Source organism: Haemaphysalis longicornis, unplaced genomic scaffold (genome assembly GCF_048455015.1).
Source record: "Haemaphysalis longicornis isolate Haplotype H1 unplaced genomic scaffold, Haemaphysalis longicornis Haplotype H1 scaffold_1, whole genome shotgun sequence".
Lineage (NCBI taxonomy): Eukaryota > Metazoa > Arthropoda > Arachnida > Ixodida > Ixodidae > Haemaphysalis > Haemaphysalis longicornis.
In genome coordinates, this window is record NW_027526203.1 from 225,747,009 (window position 1) to 225,766,291 (window position 19,283).

At 47.9% G+C, this 19,283-nt stretch overlaps 1 protein-coding gene across 4 annotated transcripts in view; it reads left to right on the plus strand.

The window, feature by feature from the left end:
* The window catches only part of LOC144142439 (uncharacterized), a 242,202-nt gene that overhangs the window by 11,443 nt on the left and 211,476 nt on the right, over positions 1-19,283 (plus strand). For all 4 annotated transcript variants that reach the window (XM_077673960.1, XM_077673951.1, XM_077673969.1 and 1 more), the window contains 3 exons: positions 5,234-5,969; positions 11,882-12,037; positions 16,492-16,573. In XM_077673960.1, the coding sequence (XP_077530086.1) occupies positions 5,243-5,969; positions 11,882-12,037; positions 16,492-16,573 (965 nt within the window). In that variant the 5' untranslated portion in view covers positions 5,234-5,242. The remainder of the gene's footprint in view (positions 1-5,233; positions 5,970-11,881; positions 12,038-16,491; positions 16,574-19,283) is intronic.

The window sequence follows — 19,283 nt, forward strand, 5'->3', positions numbered from 1 at the left end:
TTATACAACAATGTTCCGCCTTAGTTCTGTCAGCAAAAATTGGGAGGGTGGGGCTCTGTGACCTAACTAGTCTATTGCTCTTTCAAAAAAAAATTGCAGATTTTTCATTCACCTGTGCCCCCCTCCACGTGTGTGTACACCTATGAATGTGCACGTCTGTTCAGGTGATGCTAAAGTTAAAGGAGCACATGAGCGGTGGCCAAACTGGGCGAAGCTGCATGCCAACGCAATTTTTGCGTAGGTGTGTCACAGATAGCGAGAGTGCCTCGCCGAATTCGGCTGGCTTATCTTGACGTTCTGATATTTGTCTTGTCATCTGCTCAAGCAAAGCCGCCCGCTACCATTCATGCCCACCAGGGGGGCTTTCCGTGCTTTATACAAGCATTGGTTTGCCATCCCTCGTGAAGGAAACTTCAGTGGCATGCACTACCTGCATATCAGAATTGTACCACCTGAATTTAGGGGACTGATGTTATTTGCAATTTGTTTGTTGGCAAGTTTGTTGCACAATGGGGTATTAATGGAATCAATTTGGAAAGTGCGACTAAAAATCCGCAGGGCTCAACAGAACGTTTTACTATACACAATATAGGTACTCAACAAACAACAAAATTGAGCAAGTAAGCTGATTGACGACCAGTTGCTTCAACACAAATTGGTTTTATGACACAGGTGTGAAACAAACTTAAATTATCACAGAAAGGAAAGGTGTTCCTGTTTCAGATGTATGTGATGCGTTTTGCAAACATGCAGGGTGAAAAGAACCACAGCTGAAGACGATTAAAACAAAAAGTTGTTATTCATTCATTCTGTAGATTCCACTTTTTCTGCCTAAACAACAGTTCAGTCACGAGTATCTTTAACGTGTATCTTTAAACATGTATCTTTATGGTATCTAAATAAACGTGTATCTTTCTGGTAGCTTGCATGTGGGGACTTGTAGGTAGCGATAGCCAGTCCGGTCTAGCGCAGCAAGAAAAGTGGATGTTGCGGTAATTATGAATGGTGGGGCCTGTAGTTCACTCAGCTGCGCAGCGATGTCAAAATGTGCCACTAAAGAAATATACATCAGGCGTTCGATGTAATGGCAGGCCGTAGTATCAAATGTGTTTTAAGACGTGCGCAGATCCTTCAACACTGGCAACCAGATGCTGCGAGCTCCTGTTTGTATTTCTCGTATCACCTGGTCTGCGGTGTTTAGTTCTTTCTTGCTGGCAGTGCTCTTAGCCATATTTCTCAATTTAACTTCTGATGCAGCATCCAATTAGTGTGCTTAGTGGTGCTTGATTCTGCCATCCAAATGCAGCATTGTTGTGCCGCCATATTGCCGTATTGTTAGTGCAGTGCCTAGAGTACAGTCATGGTCAAATGAAATAATATGAACGAGAACATGTAAAATCAAAGAATATCGATAGTGGAGATAAAATAATGGCTCGCAGGTGGTGTATTTGGGAAGACACATTTTCAATCTTTGTTACTGTAGTAAGGCCACGCGACAATTTCACTTGCACGGAAAGAAATCACGCTATTTGTGTGTTTTGGTTCATATTTTTGTGTTTGCGTTTCATTAGTCCACGACTTTACTCTGTGCCCAGTACACTCTAGGCACTATAATGTGAGTGGGTCTGTCATGCAGAATTCAATCCATGCCACCGATATGTTTAGCTGGGCTTCTCTTTTGCTGCGCCTGCTTTTAGCCTTTTTTATGAATAGCGGTATGCTTGTGAACAGGGCAGTTTTCGCATTTGCAAAGCCTGTTTCCTGGAAAATTCGGTACATTTAAGCATGTGTCATTTTACTGCTCACATCATGATTGCCACCGAATTACCAGATTTGCACCATGTACAGGCGGGGACACAATTTTCTAAACCATGCGAACTTGTTGAGGCCAGTGCTGTGCGCTTGGGCATCTTTATGTACTCACAGCCACTTAGATTTTCTCACTTCCTGCAGACACACTTCGATTGTCTGCAAAATTCTGCAGGCGTCAACTTTGGGGTAAAAATACCTCTTTTTGTTTTCTTTATTTGGAATGATGGCCCTTAATAATTCCCTGAAAAGCATGTTGTTTTCTACCAAGAAAATCTGTATAACATGACAAACTTTCAAATTTTTCAGCATTTGGGCAGAAATGACATCGTTTTCAGAACAAGGCAAAGCGGTAATGTCTATCCTGTGGGGACCCTTTAGATCCCCTTTTCCTCTCCGTGCAAGCGTTGCCTTTAGCCATGCGCGGCGCGCGCGTCTACCCGCGACCTTCGTCACGCCTTGCGTCGACTCACGGGCCGATGCGCTGGCAGGCACAACCACCCCACTCCCGCCATCACACCTCCTCACCCAGGAACTGGCCTCCTTGCCCCCTGCGCCTTATAAGCGCGGCGCGCGCTTTTCGTGGGCTCGTGAACCCCCGTGACCGCTTGAGTATCCCAAACGCGCTTACGTACGACTGAACCCATAGCCACATGCAGAATGTTGGCCAGTCGGTGCGAGCCCCAAAGGGAATGCATTAAACTTGCAGACGTTGCAATTCCCGGGCGAGATCGCATACCGAGCAGACCCATTGTCGGCCGGTGTTTTGTTAACGGTAGTAGGGCTGCATGAACGTCTTGCCTACACCCTCCGTTAGCAATGTCAATCACCATGCCTGTGTCGCCAATAGGCCGTACTCGTGCCTGTGTCGCCAATAGGCCGCGCTCGTGCGGAAAGGAAAAGGGGATCTAAAGGATCCCCACAGCCCTTAGTGCATTCCAGCTGCCCAGTGATGCAGTCCAACAGATTCAAGGACCTCCTATACTATTTTGCAAGCTCAGTTGTGTTTTTGTTAGTTGGAAGCAGCGTGACTGTCACAGGTGCTTTGCTTGGAAGCTGATGGGCAGTACTACTGCAGGTCATTTGATTTCCTCGTTTTGCGTAATTTCAAAAATTTTCCGTAAAATTGATGACATTGAATCTGGCATGTGAAATACTGCAAAATTGTCTCTTGTCTCAATTTTTTTTTATAAGCACTGCAGTGCCCCTTTTATTTTGCCCTGCTGACACACCTGTGTCATGCCGGTCACATTGTGCCAACTTGTGCAGGTGTTTAAAGCCCGTTCCCACTTGTGGCAAGAGTGAGCACTGGCTGGTAATTTTAGCTTCAACGATGCATAGGAAGGATGGTCGAGAAGTATGCACAAGGCACAGCTCTATTGCTTGTGTACCCTTCTAATCTGTCCACTGTTATTCACATTCAAGCTGAAATGAACAGTGGTCATGAACCAATACGCCAAATCTCAAGCAATTTTACAAAATTGGCTGCGGTAATTGAAGTCGAGGCAACAAGCACGATCGAAATCTATTGATTTTCATTGCAGCTGTCGCTCTTCCAGCGGAACAGTGTTATTGGGATAGCATTATATCCAGGCATCACATCCTGCCAAGGGGCCTGGATATTTTTGCTTGGGAGGACACTCACTGACCAAACTCGAGGTGCCATCGCAAACCACCGCAGGGCTGTTCCTATTATGGTCAAAAAATAGATGTGCTAAGAGATATTGCTATTTTGTTTGGCAAAGGTGTGGACTTTGAGTACTGGCTGCTATGTGCACGTTGCCCCATTTTGCACATACATCTCTTTCGAATCCATTTTGGCAGAAGCATAAGTATATACTACTAGGAAGAGACAGAAATCGAGCAAAGCTCTGAATAGAGCATCTAGCTGACAGTGCATGAGCTTAAGAAGTCTCATACCCCCGAGGAAGAAGCAAAACTGTACCGTAGTTGAAATTGAAACTCTCATGGAGTCTTGTAATTAAAAACAAAGATAAGAAGAGCAAAAAAAAAAAACGTTTGCCTGTCCCACCTGCAATTGTGAGCACCTCGGTGGCGGTTGCTCCAATTGCATCACTCGCTTTTCCCGCTTGCTTTTCATCACGCTACTTCAGGTCGCTTTTCCCGCTCGCATCACCAAGTGGGAGCGGATCTTCATCTGCAGGGGTTCTTTTGGTGAACGCCGCAAACCCTACCTCTTCTGAAGCAGCAAAAGAGATGGCATTTCGAAGGGTCCATTTGAAGTAGCAATAGACTGGGGAGTGTGCAGAGGTGTGCCATGTGTGCAATGCTGCAGATGTGGCTACACAGTGCGATGAGGGCTGCAAAAGCATTGCCGTGCAGCGCTGGCAGCTGGAGCAAGCAGCATTGTGGTATTCAGCAGCATTGTGGTATTTGTGGCACAGGTATTGTGCTTCGTTGTTCTTGCTACTTTTATCTTTGTTTAAGCCTCCTAACCCTTTGAGGGTCGAATTTCTTTGCCAAATGCGACCCCCCAGGGGCGATTTTTGTTATTGCTGAATTAAATTCTTCGGATGAATCTATTTCGAGAAAAAATTATCGTAATTTTTTTAGGGTGACCATAAAGTGACAAAAAAGTCGTTTGTGTTGTTACATACATGTGGTTTATTCATGAGAAACACACGAAAAATATTAAATAAAAACGAGAGAGTAACAAGCCGTCACCTTTTCAGTGAATCGAAATCAGATAGACATCAGTTTCGCGGGCGCAAAAAGCAGGAAGCGCCTGGAGGTCGATACCGAAACCAGCCGCTGCACGCGGGTGCGCGGCCGGATGTGTGAGCGATAGACGGCCCACTGCTCCTATTAAAAAAAAAAAGAGAGAGAAAAGAGCCTCATCAGTTTCGCAGGTGCCCTTGGTCTGTGGCAGGCGCAAGAAGTGAGAGGTGCCCGGGTGCCTGGTGGGCGATACGCAGCGGGCCCCCGTGTTACCGGATGATGCGCAAGTGATAGCTGGCGCACCGCTGAAGTAAATCGTAAAAAAAAAAAAAGAAGAGCCATTGGTGCAAGAAAATAATTTGACGTATTTCCGCAGTGTGGCAGCACATGCCAAGCAAGAGAAGTTGGCGAAAAAGGAGCGTTTTTTAAACATAACAAGCGATGACATACATATATGTTATTGACCATTTTGAAGGTGTTTGCAGAGGGCGTATATCTACGCCCGTGACCCTGAAAGGGCTAAGGTTGTGACATTTACTTCTCTGGGGGCATTTCATAAGTGTGGTGTCCTTCCAAAGAAACAGATTGGCCAAAACGAGTATTGGGCCATGGCACCTTTGGGTTTGGCCACGTTTTGCACCATACTGTTCGATTTAGGCAGCAGCTGCACCTTAGCTAGTGTGCCGAAGGGTTGAGCAGGTTCCACTGCCTATGGTATTGTCACCTTTTTTCTCTCCTGGTGCAGGCAGGAGACATGGCCAGCGTCCAGGAGTGCGAACAACTGGGCGACCTGAAAGCGGTGGTGCGGGCACTGCTCATTGTGGACAAGGAGCCGCCCACGCTGCTGCAGTTTCTGAGGGCCTACAGGGAGAGTGAAGGCCATGAGTTCCCCTACCAGCGGTTCGGCTTCACAAATGCCGTGTCCTTCCTGCGAAGCATGCCGGACACTGTCCAGCTGCTGCAGATAGGTGCGAGGGATGGGGATGTGCGCCTCCTGCCCACAGTCACCAGGGACATCCAGCACGTTCAGAAGCTTGTCAGTGGCCAAAAGGACCCTTTGGGCAGGTGTAGCCGACCGCCAGTTTACTTTCAGCCGATCAGCCTGGGCAGCAGCAGCGGTGGACTGCTACCCCCGCCACCACAGCCACAGGTCCCTCAGCGCCCTCTGGCCCTGCGCCCTCTGGCCCTGCGCCCCCGGGCCCCGCGCCCTCTGGCCCCGCGCCAGGTGTACTCAGTACCAGCTACCATATTGGCGAAAATCAAGCAGAACATTCGAGTTCTTCTGCAGGACAACTGGAGTGGAGTTGACTTGGATAGCCTCACCCGAGACTATCAGCACAAGTTTGGCTGCCCTCTCAGCTTTGTGCCGTTTGGCTGCAGCACCCTGGTGCAGTTCTTGACGGAGAAACTCACCGACACTGTTCGCATGGAGCAGAACTCGAAGGGGGCCTACCGGGTGACTCTTCTCAGGGACGGAAGAGGTGAGCTTCTACTCCACCGGTTGCAGTTATCCTGTCTGTTGGCTGTGCACGTTCTTCCCCAGGAGGTAGGGAAGACCGGGCACAGCTGATGAATGCCTGGGATGTTGGTAGTATCAGTCCAGTGCATAGCCGTTCTGGTTGCAGCGTGCACCACTTTGGGGGTGTTCAAAAGAAACGGGCAGCCTTGGCGTCCACACCAGTGCAGCCCATATGGCTGAAGAGCTAAGGAATGCGGCAGAGCATTGCTGGAAGCAGGTTTGTCCCAGTTCATAGCTGGACTGTCTGGCCCTTTCGGACCTCTGCAGGCCAGCGGTTGGCACAGCGAAGGTGGTGGTTCCCTGTGCTGGGAGCTGGCCCTTGTAATGTGCTCCTTCCAGCTGACCGGTGTATTGCAGACAGCTGATTGTGCTGGTAAAACCAAGGCCAGGGGCAACGTAGCCTAGTTGTCCCTCATCCGCATGGGCTTTTCCTGCTGCAGGTGCCACTCCAATGGACCCAGTTGTGGGTATTCTGTTTAATCATTCAGAGTATGTTGCATCCTGCGGGTAGGGATGGGAGAGAAGAGCAGGGTTTGTTGCACCACACAAATATGCCCTTGAGTTCATTCTGAGGGCAAGACGTGTGGTGCGGGCCGCCCAAGCGGGGCTCAGCACAGCGTCGCCATCGCCTGCTGCGGCGGCGCGCCCGTAGAGGGGGCTTTTCTGCACGACACCAGATAGTCGGAGTGACATCATCAGGGTGGCGCGTGGTAAAGGGCCGTGCAACTCTTAGCTCCCTTATATAGAGGAACTCAACGGTTGCTGGGATATGGGCGCCACATGTCAAACCTGCGTAGAACAGCACTGCAGTGGTTCCTGGTGCCACCACAACACGCAGTGGGAGGCAACTGGGCAGCAAGGTGGTAATTCCAGCTAAGAGGCACTGCTTGGCATTGTGCGTGTGTGGTATTTTATACACAGCATGTCCCCTTCAAGTGTGGAGGTCGGTTTACAGCAGGCAGACCAAGATTGGGCACATGTGTGCGTGCGTGCTGCAGTGCGGGATCTCCAATGTGGCGGTTCACTAAAGTTTCTCATGATGGGGAAGTGACTGAAAGACTGCACGAAAATTTAGAGCTTAGAGCCTCTTTTCCTATTTGGCAAGCTGTATTTTATGGCCTGGCACACTAGACTCAACGTAGGTGTAGAAACTGGGACGGGCAAATGAAGGTGCAGCGCTTGCACGCCCTTTTCTGGTTGCCATTTCCTTACAGCAAAATTTGCTGCTACAAAGGACGAAGCATCGGACGTCTGTTGTCGGGGGTTGGTGGAACCTGGTGCCGCCAGTTCACGGAGACAATCCGGCGGGCCAAGGGGGTGTTGTAGAAGTCTGAGAACGCTTAAAGTGTGTCAAGTCGTGTACACGGCTGTATCTTGTCATGCGTTCGCATCCACGGTGGAGAGAAGACTGCCTGTTCTTGCTTATCTGACACTTGTGCTTTTGTCGTTGCAGCACAGGCATCGCATATGCTGCCGCCATTTGCCATCTACTTGCACTCACCCTGCACCAGTTCAGTGCCACTGTTGGGTAGAGTCAGCTCGAGCTCAGAGGATGTTGCAATTGAGAGCAGCATCGTTCATTGTGCACACACACAGCCTTTGCTTTGTGTGTGCATAATGAAAGCGTGTGTAATAAGCTAGGGCAAAAGAAGGAAAAGCAAGTGTGAAAAGATGATGGTTGGGTTATCTGCCTCTTGGATACCTGGTATTTGATCCCCTTTGATGGGGCTGTGTTCAACCGTTGAACGTTGATGCCGCTTGCTCAGAAGGCTAGGTATTTTATAGGAAGCTGGAGATTTAGTACAAAAACTCCTTGTACTAAGGAGTGCTTTTTGCTGTGCAAAAAACCCTGTTTTGTTGTTGCTGCAGTACTCTTTTTCTTTTTTTTTTCCTGGCTGCTACAAAATCCCATTCTCGCTGCTCCACAGCAGACTTTTTGCTCTACCAAAAGTTGCTCCAAAAAATCTTGGTAAAAGCACATCACTATCCCACATTTTCCTAAAATGCCGTCAGTTGCAGGGATGGCCGAATGCAGTTTTGCACAAGCTGGATGTATTGCAGCGAACGTGTAGCGCGTTGAAGGGTAATACCTGGAAGTACGTGAAACAGCACTACACGCTCCATTGGTGGGTTCAAACAGACTGAGTTGGGCAAGTTGGTGAGTGTTCATCATTAAAGACCAGTGCAAAAAAACGAGACACATGAGGGAGATGCGGACAGGGCGGAGAAGCGGAAAAGCTGCACACTCAACTAATTTAATTTTTAAGAAAACACAGCTTATATTCATAATTTCAGTCACCCATGTAGAGCTAAATCAAAACAGAACGAACACAATCCCTGGCACGCATGTGTGAGCATATGCAAGCACGTATGGGCAATCGACATGGCTACATGAGGTTGTTGTATAAATAGGCAAATTCTCGGTCATGCTACGCTATGGAGGGCATGCTGATGCAGCTGTCTGCTTATTGTCTTGTCTGGTGGGCCTCGATTATTTCTCTAGTTTTATTTCGGGGTTCTGGAAGCACTGGGGCATCTTCAAAAACGAACTGAAGTACGTGCTACAGCGGTGTGCCAAATGACTGCGCTAATTCCCATGGAGTGATCACTGGTGCCCCGATAGCCTGGTGTGTATGCACCTTTTGGTTTGTCCCGTGCATGTACGTCCGCCCTGAAGCAGCAACCTATATACACCTGTTGCGCATTTAACAAATGGTGTGGAATATTCGTTTTAGAGTTTGGTACAGGTTTTTGGTATCTGGGATGGCGTCACCAGCATACGTACCTGTTTCAGGCTCTCAGCACCAGTGATCACTGCATGGGAATGAGCAGTCTTTTTGGCACACCACTGTAGCACGGACGGCTGTGTTCCAGTTTTTGAAGGTGCCATGTTGCTTTCAGAACCCCCTAAATAAAACAACTGGGGAAATAATCGAGGCATACCATATAAGGTGATGGGCAGACAGCTACATCAGCATGCATTGCACGACCGTGAATTTGCTTATTCAACGACAACCTTGTGTAGCCATGTCAATAAATGGATTACGCTTGCGCAGATGTGCCAGTGATCGTGTTCTTTTTGTTTTGATTTAGCTCCACATGGGGGATTGAAATTGTGAATATAAGCTGTGTCTTATTAAAAAATACATAAGTTGAGAGTGGTGCGGTCTAGCCCATTTCTCCCTCGTGTCTTTTTTTTTTTTTTTTTTTTTTTTTTGCGCTGATCATTAATGATGGCTATTGGTAGGGAAGCTCATCCTTCAGGGGAGTAGCGGAGGGGCCAGGTGACTTGGAAGCAAGTGCCCCCCCCCCCAATGAAAATCGGCTCGTGTATGCCCGAGCTCCTTCAAAACTTCAGAAGAGCAAGAAACAGACATCAAAGTGAACATGTGGGTTATTATCTGAACCATCATAAAGAAACTTTCTTCTGATGTTGGTTGAAGGACTATGTGACCTCCCATTGACTTCTTTTTAACTGCTGCTGCCCTGCCATCTCAATCCGATGTAGCCTCCCAATAACACGGGTTCGATGCTTGGCCACAGCAGCCGCTTTCCTGGTAAAGGCTAAAAGCGAAACGGCAGTGTTTTCGAGATTTTGGCGCACGTTAAAGATCACCAGGGGGTCAAAATTATTCCGGAGCCCTCTACAATGGCACACCTCATCGCCTGTGTAGTGTCGGCGTGTTAAATGCAGGGGTGAGACATCTGCGCATATTGCGCAGATTTGATACCAATTTGTTTTCCTGCTCCAGGCTGCTCCAAAAGCTTGAAAATTGCAAAAATTGTGCCAAACTGCTCCAAAACAGTCTCAGAGACAAGGATTTTAACGCTCCCGTCAGTTTCAGTGGGGGAAAATGCTTACTGACGGCATAATTTTCCAGCCTCCCCATGGGGATGCTGTTTTCAAAGGTTTAATTGGTTGATCTTTCAATAAAAGCCTGTATAAACGTGTCCCCGAGATAGTTTTTTCGAAAGTCACAATGTCGGGTTGCACATGTTATATTCCGTGCGTTTTTAAAGTTTTTCCATCGAAAACCACTGCAAAGTCCTGTAGAAAAAATACTTATGTGTACTGGGGCGTCAAACTACTGTGCAAGTTGGTGAAAACACGGCAAGTTTTGAAGCGCCGTATCTCCGGAACGACATTACTGGGCGCCGCCATCTTGGTGTGGTGAAGATATGAAAACGTGGCCACCGGGCGAAGCAGTTGCTTGTGGATCAGGCAGAGTGCTCTTCGCCGATTTCTACCTCGGTTTTAGTTATGGGGGTGGCTGGGTTTACAATTATTAGTTTGATCTGCTGCGGGAAGTTGCGGGACTCCAAGGTGAAGCCGGCGCATGCTTGAAGTGAAATTTCAGACTCATGGCGGTGTTATAAAACGCTGAGTTAATGCTGCCTTTGACAGTGAGCTTGCGAGCTGCGGAAATGGGACGATCGACGCTGCAGGAGTAGCAATGCAGGCTACATCGCTGCAAAATGTTCAAGCAGCGTCCGGTAACGGGACGGGCTATTATTTTACGCTAGTAATAATGGTTCATCTATCTGAAGTGAAATTTAATGCCACGAGGGAGACGGCTAAACATACCAACGTTACTCAAATTACAATCGTAGTGAATGTGCACCTTGGGGATTGAAATGGGAGGGCTGGTGGGGTGCGACGACTGTCACCTGGCTTTGCGCAACTTTTGCCGTCGCTCTACGCTTGTGCGTAAAGCCGAGTCTGGGATTACAAAAACAATACTTTCGGTATTCACATGATAATAAAAATGCCTTACAATTGCTTAGTTTTTCAGTTCAACCTTCTCAACACTGCTCCACGCTATCTATGCATAGAGCCTTTAAATTTAATAATGGTTTGTAAAAAGGTAGTGCAGATCGTACCTGGTGATACTCTGGTAGAAAAAACTATTGAAAAATTGTTTAACTGCTATGTACGTTCAAAACCGATTAAGAAGTGCAATTTTCCCCCCTGAGTTGCCAAAAATTGTATTTTTTAGGCTCCTAAGGGGGCATAATAAATGTCGTTCTTCTGCTCCAAATCAACTTTCTTCTGCTCCAAAATCGAGATTTCGCTGCTCCAAAAACTGCTCCCAAATCTGATTCAGCTGTCTCACCCCTGTAAATGTCATAATCAGGTCAGACCGATCTAGTGTCTTCTCCATGCCTTAAATTTCACCTTTTCCAGGTGGGTAGCTACCTGCGTGCCCCTGCTTTTTATGCCATGCCTTTGTGGCCATTGTTCATTTAAATCATGTACCCTGGCCCCTTCACATCACATGTCAACTCCACTTTTTAAAATTTGAGCTGGGATGTTTTCTACGCGAGCTTGTCCCCATTTGTGATGCTTGCTTCGTGTTTTCAAGCCTGTAGCCTGTCTTTCAGAGGGGTTTGTAAACCCTACAACCTGGCCTTGTAGGTTATCACCAGGAGGAGAAGGCGTTAGGTGTGTACCATTTTAGTGATAGTAGGCCATTGCGTGATAGCGCTTCCTAACGTTTAATTACAGTGGCAGACACTGAGCTCTTTTAAAGCAATGTTTTTGCTTCATTTGGAGCAGCGTATCCCAATGGCAGACTGGGAGACTGTGCATTCCAAAGGCAGTTTTGGAGGGTCTACTGTTTCAGGGATCAGAGAGGAGCACGGTGACCATTTTGGATCTGCCATTGGAATTTAAAATAGGTGTATATTGTGAGCAAAAGTCTGGAGAGTTTTGGGCGGGTGGCTTGTTTTGCCTTGCTCATCAGTGTTATTCTTAGCAAGGGTATTGTGCTTTCGTGTGTGCTCTCCGCAAGTGCCATGTGCTCTGACTTGATCCCTCGGCTGATGGTTGGGCAGGCTTTATTAAGACTGCGCAACTGCTGTCCTGTTGTGCAGCCCCTGTCGCAGCTACTACGAGGCCACCACTCCCCCTGAGGCCGCCTTTCCCTCCGAGGCCACCTTTCCCTGCGCAACCTAGGCCCCCAGGGCCTGGCCAGTGGAACGGAGGAAGGTTCCGGCCGGTTGGCACCCTGGGACCGAGGACTGCCATGGGTGGGTTGCACATGGTGCCCTTTATTTTGGGGGTACCTTACAGGGCTTCCATTCTTGCGCCAAATGCGCCAATTTGCGCCAAGGCAAATTCTCTGCTCCAAACTGATATAAACACAAAATATTGCGCCAGTGTGCTCCAAAATGACTGCCTGCATTTTTTTGTCTGTTGTTACCGCCCCCTGGCGGGTGTACCGAAACAGCGCGAGAATGGCGGGCCTTGTATGCTTGTAGGCGTTGCTCTTCGGCGCCATTTGTTGCATTTGTCACAGGTACCACTCGGTACACGTGCGGCTGAGTATCGCGTTAGGCCGGGTTCAGACTATTGTCGCAACAGTCGTAATATCTTTAAATAATGACGTCATTTCACGTCTCAGCCAACTGAACTGCATGAAACGCCGTTATTTTACGTCCATAGCGCACGATGTGGCGCATTGGCGGAACGGTTGCCCTGGGCGCTCCCTGTGACTCGCAGCTACTCAGTTCACGTGCGGTTGACGTGTATTGTTGGAGGAACTGTTTGTGTAGCATAATTGCGGCCTCCTTACCGTGCGGTTGGACCCAGACAGCGGTCAGCGTGCACAGATGCAATGAAGAAAGTAAGCCTTTGTGAATGATATGTGCGCAACCTTAGTGCGAAAGCTTATACCGCTGTCAAGCGCGAAGTCATTCCGAGTGCACCTGTCACAATTAAGGCACGTGCGAATGACACTCACCAAAAACGCTCACTCATATGTATATCGGCTTCGTGCGCATTTCGTTTAGTCCCGCCCGTCGAGTAGCCTAGTCAATGACTGTAGCCTAGTCAAGTCTGGTGTGACTAGGAGGAACATGGATGATGTTGTATGTGTCCAGGTGCTACTTTCTGAGGCTGATTCTAGCCTTGCCGAGAACATGGCCAAGCTGGCAGCTGTCAGTGAAGAATTGCAGAAGCTCTAGAATGCGGTGCAGTGGGGTCATCAGTTTCATTTCAAATAAACAAGTAGTGATCATCTTAATTGTGGCTGTGTTCAGTGTCCTAATTTTAGACATTTACTAGTTTTTCTTTGGCAGCATTTCATTCTCGATGCAACGCATTGTTACTCGCGATTTCCCTCCCAAAAAACCCTCCTATATGTCTCTATACAATTCATAATTTATTGCTCCAAAGTGATCCAAAACCTAAATATTTGTGCTCCAAAAATTGCTCCAAATTGCAATTAGTCAGTAGCACCCCTGACCTTAGCCACTGAAGCACCGGGAACAAGCACCGGCTGCACAGTGGTGAAAGAGACTTTAGTAATCCTGCATTGTGATCTCATCATTTTACGCAGCAACTATTTTAATCTTAAGGGATGCTAAAGGCAACCAGCAAGTTGGTTTCAAACGAAGGTCTGACCTTCCTGTAGCCACCTTAGCATTGGTTCGGGGCTGAAAGATGCCTTGATTGCTGAGAAAGCGCTAATCAAACAACGCATTTTCCTTCATTTCCCTCACAGCAATTCAATGATTCAAAGGACGAGCTGTGGTTTGCGTCATGATAAACTGGAAGCAAGCGAGGCAGCAGGGATGTTTAGCCGTATAGAAGCAACCGAATACTGTGCTACTATGTACCAAACAGTCCCGTCAGTTTCTCTCAAATCAGTCATGCTTTCCAAACTCCCTTGTTTTTTGCTGCTCAGGACCACTAAGCAAAATGTTTCTTAAGACCTGTGATCAGCATTGCTGCTTTGTTGAAGAAAAGCGTAGTCATTTTTAGGCTGCGTGAAGGTTGGATACCACATTTGCGTCGAACCAACCTGTCTTGTGCACCAGCTCCATCGTGTACATCTCGCAACAATGTGCACTATGGACGCGCGTGTCTACGCTTAGTAGACATTGCCTGTGTTTGAAGTGAAGAAGCATTCATTGAAGGAAGCAGGCAAATAATACGAACGTTCATGTCGTGCACTTTCGATGCACAGTACTAGCAGCATACTTGCGCTCATCGCGCAATCACACACAATCCAGGCCTGCAGACGAAGTTTTTGCGTGGTAACCATCTTGCTCACTTTATCATCTCATTCTGGAATAAGTATTCCGATTATTCCCTCTACCGATGTTTCCGACAGCCAAGCGATGAATTTGCCAAGGCACGTCTATACAGTGCTTTGTTGCAGAGGGCGCAGTAGTTGGTAAGCGAGAAAACTGACTTTAGCCGAAATGAGGGTTTCAGTGTCTTTTTTTTTTAAAGCGCAGCAAAAGCACACAGAGGGTTGTAGTAAACGTAGCAGCACACACAGTACCGTACAAGTGTCACCCAGTTAACTAGCAGAGTATTGCACCGAAACTGAAATGAACTTGTGGGTGTTTGGGGTCACCATGTAATCTATTGGCTGGGCTCCCATCATACAGATGACTAATGTTAACTCTTTCAGTACGGCGCCATAGGCGATCGGACGCCGGTGTCCGATGATTTCAAACGTCCCGCGAAAGCTAAAAACGGCGCCTGTCGGACAACTAGCGCCATCTGGCGTATTTATTGACAACTCATTTTTCGATTTTATTATGTTTTGTTGATATTTCGCGTGCTGAGGCTGCGCCAAGAGTGAAATTTGAACCCGCGGTAGTGGCAAGTTGTGTGAAAACGGCGTCCCGCTGTATTTATAAACAAAATGGGCTTCCTATCTGGCGACTGCAGCTTTACATTGATGTGTAGAATCTGGACAACGTGCGGTAGGGATATTTTGGCAAATGCGCCGCGTCATATCGTGTTATTACCTTCATGATAGCCTGGCACTTGTGTAAGATTACCGCTACGGAGCGATGCGCGACACTTCTCAAGAGCGCTGGATTTTTTTTTTTCTAGTTTTTTACCACTCCAGTGAAAAGGATTTTGTGTCAGAACACAAAAAAGTGTGCTTGAATGCATGACCGACTTACACTCGAGTGGCTTCGAGGAGTGGCACAGCCGTCAGTTCCGCTAGTTTGACGGGCCCACAAAAATACAAAACTTGGTGTACAGCGTTGATATATATATTGAATCATAGCCAAGAAATGTAGGAACAATTAGTATATCTTAGAATTCCTAAAATTTTTAGGCTCATTACAATCGCCTATATACATTGTGTGCTTACTTTTTTGTGCATTTTTTTCTGAATATTTGACTAATAAACTAAGTAATTGTACCTTTCACAAAACTGCTGGCATGCATTTGTAAGAGCAATCTATAAGCTACAATTACAGGCATAGCAATGCTAAATGTGTCCACTAGCTCAAAATAAAAAAAATAGTTTTGTGGAAGCACTCAAAATCGGCTGTTTTTCCGTCGTAACGAAAGAGTGTAGGTGGTGGTCCCACTCCCTTGGCTTGCACTGCCAGTTTTGGATGTTGTTTATGTAGCTGCTTTTGCGCTTCAGTTTAAACCACAGATGTGGCTAATCGTTGAAAAGATGAGGTCTTCTAGTTATTGACCTCGCTAACCAGTTTATTTCAGCTGATTTGGCTTTAGAAGAAAAAGCCAAACTTCAAGCGTGAAAAATCGTACTTTTGCTTCAGTTGCGTCAGCATTTGCAATAATTAAAGGAAACCACTGGACGCAGTTACATGCTGTTTGGTGTGCGCTTAGAATATATGTTGATGCAGGTAACTACTGTTGGAATTTTTGTTTCAGTGAATAGATTGTTATACAGCCACTGCAAAATAGCTAAAATAGAAGAAATTCACTCGCAGTAAACTTTTACATGGCTTACTGCCAGCAAGTTGCCAGCACATGTATTTGTGTACTATCGAAATTTCGCTGCCTTTGGTTGAGCCTTTTTTAAGGGGCAAGATGGGTCTTTGGGGCCGAAAAATGGTCAAAAAATAGTTTTCTGGAAAATGGCATTTGCGGCATCCACAGCCATTTTTCTATCAGTCTGCAAATTTCCTCATCATGGGCAGGGGCAGGGCTGGCGGGCTATAAATAGCCCTAGGCTGCAAGGGGGTCGCGTAGCGCCGGCCTGGTGCTTGGCTGGAGGGCTAGCTCAGATGCTGTGAAGGAGAGGGGGGCATGAAATGGGCATTTTTTTTTATAAACTTGGAATTTTAGCGAAAGGTTCGCAAATCGCGCAAGTACACGCGAAATCTAGCAGTTTAAATAAGTTCTTCGCCCACTGTTGCGTCAGACCGTCTACTAGGGCGACATTTACGATGCTTTTGCGTGGTCACTTGGAAGTCATATATTTGGGGTTCCACTTTTTTTTTTTCTTTTGCGGAAACACTGCTACTTACCTATATACATGGAAATCCCGACTCGTTTCTTGTGTGCAGGAGTGTGGTGTGGCAGCTTAGACACTGTTGGGGGCACGAGGGGGAATTTCAGCAGTTGTTTGACTGACAGTTTGCTTTCAGGGCCACTCTTGGGGGGTGGGGGTGCATTCTCACCATCAATTTTTACCCGACTGCTGTGTGTGGTGTTCTTGTGCTCACTGCGGGGCATCACTCATGACGCACTGCAGGGACTCCAGTACGCCAGTCATTCCAGCCATGGCAACAGAGAACGTACAGCACGTACGGGGCACGAGTGTCACCGGCAGTCAGGTGAGGGGCTTCTGTGTGCAAGCTGCGCTATCCGTTTTAAGGGGCAGGCTGTTCTTATAGTAATGACTTGCTTCGCACAAAAACATGCAATCACTCGTATTTATGGTTAGGGAATTCGAATGCCACAAACTGGAACTTAGAGTTGAATTGTCCACGCAGTTGTTATTGGGACAATTGGGGACAGATTCAGTGGTTATTTTCACCTGTGCCTGCGCTGCTGGCTATTTCTGTTCGGGCTCAAATGGTTGTTGTTTGTACACTGTTCATTTCAGATTTTAAGCTACACGCATTTTAACGTACCATATTTTCTCGCATATAACCCGCACCAAAAATTGAAAAAATTTGTTCGAAAAGTGGGGGTGCGGGTTATCTGCGAATATTCTGGGAGCAGAGGTCGGCTTCACGGCAATGCACGGCCTGCAATGCAGTCCGCATCCCCATCGTCATTGTCTGGTGCAAAGCCAATAAGAAGCCAACACAGGCCATAGACAGATCCCCTCCATAGCGTGTTTATTCGGACTTTTCGCATGCTTTGTTTGCTTTGGTCAACAGCGTCTGTTGCTGTGATTTGCGTGCGCCTTGTTGCGAAGTTGTTGGACCCCCAAGTCATGTGCAGCTAGTTTGCACCGTTGGTCAGCCTTGTCTGGTGAGGTACCATGAGTGGGTCTCGGCGGCAATCTTTCACTGCGAAGGAGAAACTGAAGATCATAGCTGCTGCGGAGGAAATCGGCAACTTGAGCTGCTGCGAGAAAGCACGACGTCGACGAGTCCTGCATTCGTGACTGGCGAAAGAAAAAGGCCTCTCTCGAAAGTGCACACAAGGAGAAGCGAGCATTTCGTGGCCCGAAGACTGGCGCGTACCCCCTTCTTGAGACGCAGCTTGTCAAATTCATTGAGGAGCGGAGGAGTCGTGGCCACGCTGTGTAGACGGAGATGGCGCAGATGGAAGCTCTGAGGTTGGCCCGGGAGATGAACATCCCACGCGAGTTTCGTGCGAGCCGTGGATGGCTCCAGCGATTCATGGCCAGGCAGGGATTTTTGATGCGGCGGCGAACGACCATGTGCCAGCGGCTTCCCAACGCCTACGAGGAGAAGCTGTTGAACTATCAGCGTTACGTGATCGGGCTCAGGAAGGAGCACAACTACTTGCTGTCCCAGGTGGGAAATGCCGATCAAACGCCCGTCTACTTCGAGATACCCATGGACACCACTCTGCAGAAAAAGGGCTCGAAATCTGTAAGCGTGCTGACGGGCGGAAACACCAAACTATGCTGTACAGTAATGTTGTGCGCTTTGGCGGACGGCACAAAACTCCGCCCGTATGTAATCTTCAAGCGCAAAACGCTACCCACTACTCCACTGCCACCAGGGATTGTTGTACGGGCGGAAGACAATGGGTGGATGAACAGTGACCTCGTCGTTGACTGGCTTCGCACGGTCTGGGAAAAAAGGCCAGGCGCCATGTTGGCACGGTGGTCCATGCTGGCGCTGGACTCGTTCCAAGGCCACTGCACTGAGGCAGTGAAAGCGCGCCTCGCTGACAACCGCACGGACCTCGTGATTATACCCGGTGGCATGACTTCCATGCTCCAGCCACTGGACGTATGCCTAAATAAACCATTCAAGGCCCACGTGAAGCGGCTGTATGCCGAGTGGATGGCCGACGGCCTTTGCGCCCTCACACCGCCGAGACGCGTGCGGAGGCCAGACATTGCGCTGCTGTGCCAGTGGATCGTGGATGCGTGGGGGGCGATTCCGGCCGACATGGTGCGCAAAAGTTTCAAGAAGTGCGCCATCAGCAATTGCTTAGATGGCACCGAAGACGACTGCGTCTTTGAGAGCGGCGATGAAGCCTCGGATGGCAGCAGCGACAGTGGCGAGTCTGGCGATGATTGAGTGAACCGGAATCGGCGCTGACAACGTTGCTGCGATCGTTTCGAAATAAAGTTCTCCTGTAAACGAGATTGTAACTGTGCAATTTTGACTTCCTAAACGAGTTTTTTTTTCAGGTAAGCATGCGGGTTATACGCGAGGATTTTTTTCTTTTTTTGGGGAGTTCAAAGTTAGGGGTGCGGGTTATATGCGAGGGCGGGTTATATGCGAGAAAATACGGTAGTTCTGTGCATCCTTGCTCTTTGAACCCAAAGACGCAAGGCAGTTTATTTAACTCTTTACAGCTGTATGAACACACATACGTACACGCGCACAGTCGAAGCAATAAAATTTGATGTATTGAATTTTCCTGTGTCAAAAGTGCGTAATCGTTCACAGTTGTGGCATCATCGTGTGCTATGTGGTGTTTACCAAACTGAAAAAATGGGTGGCCATTATTTGTGGCCAGACGTTGATGTAGGTGAAGGAACAGAAGCGAGTGGGCCAGTAGTGGTGGCCGCTTACAGCACCCTCCAAATGCTCGTGGTAGGCACTGCCAGACTGGCGAGCGCTGTTTTAATTCTTTTAGCAGTTGCGTGGCTACCTTGATGTGCGGGCTTTCGAGGGACACCAAGGTAACGAGTCCTTTTGTCTACTGTCATGCAGACGTCAGGCAGCAACTTCTTATTCATCTACCTAACAGATTGGACAATCCCTTGCTTTTTAATACTTCATGGCCGCTCAATGAAACATTACTGCTTCCATCGAGGGGCCATAATTACTTACCTTTGTCATTCAAGAAACCCAAACCCTTCGTTGCATTTTAATGTTGCATTTG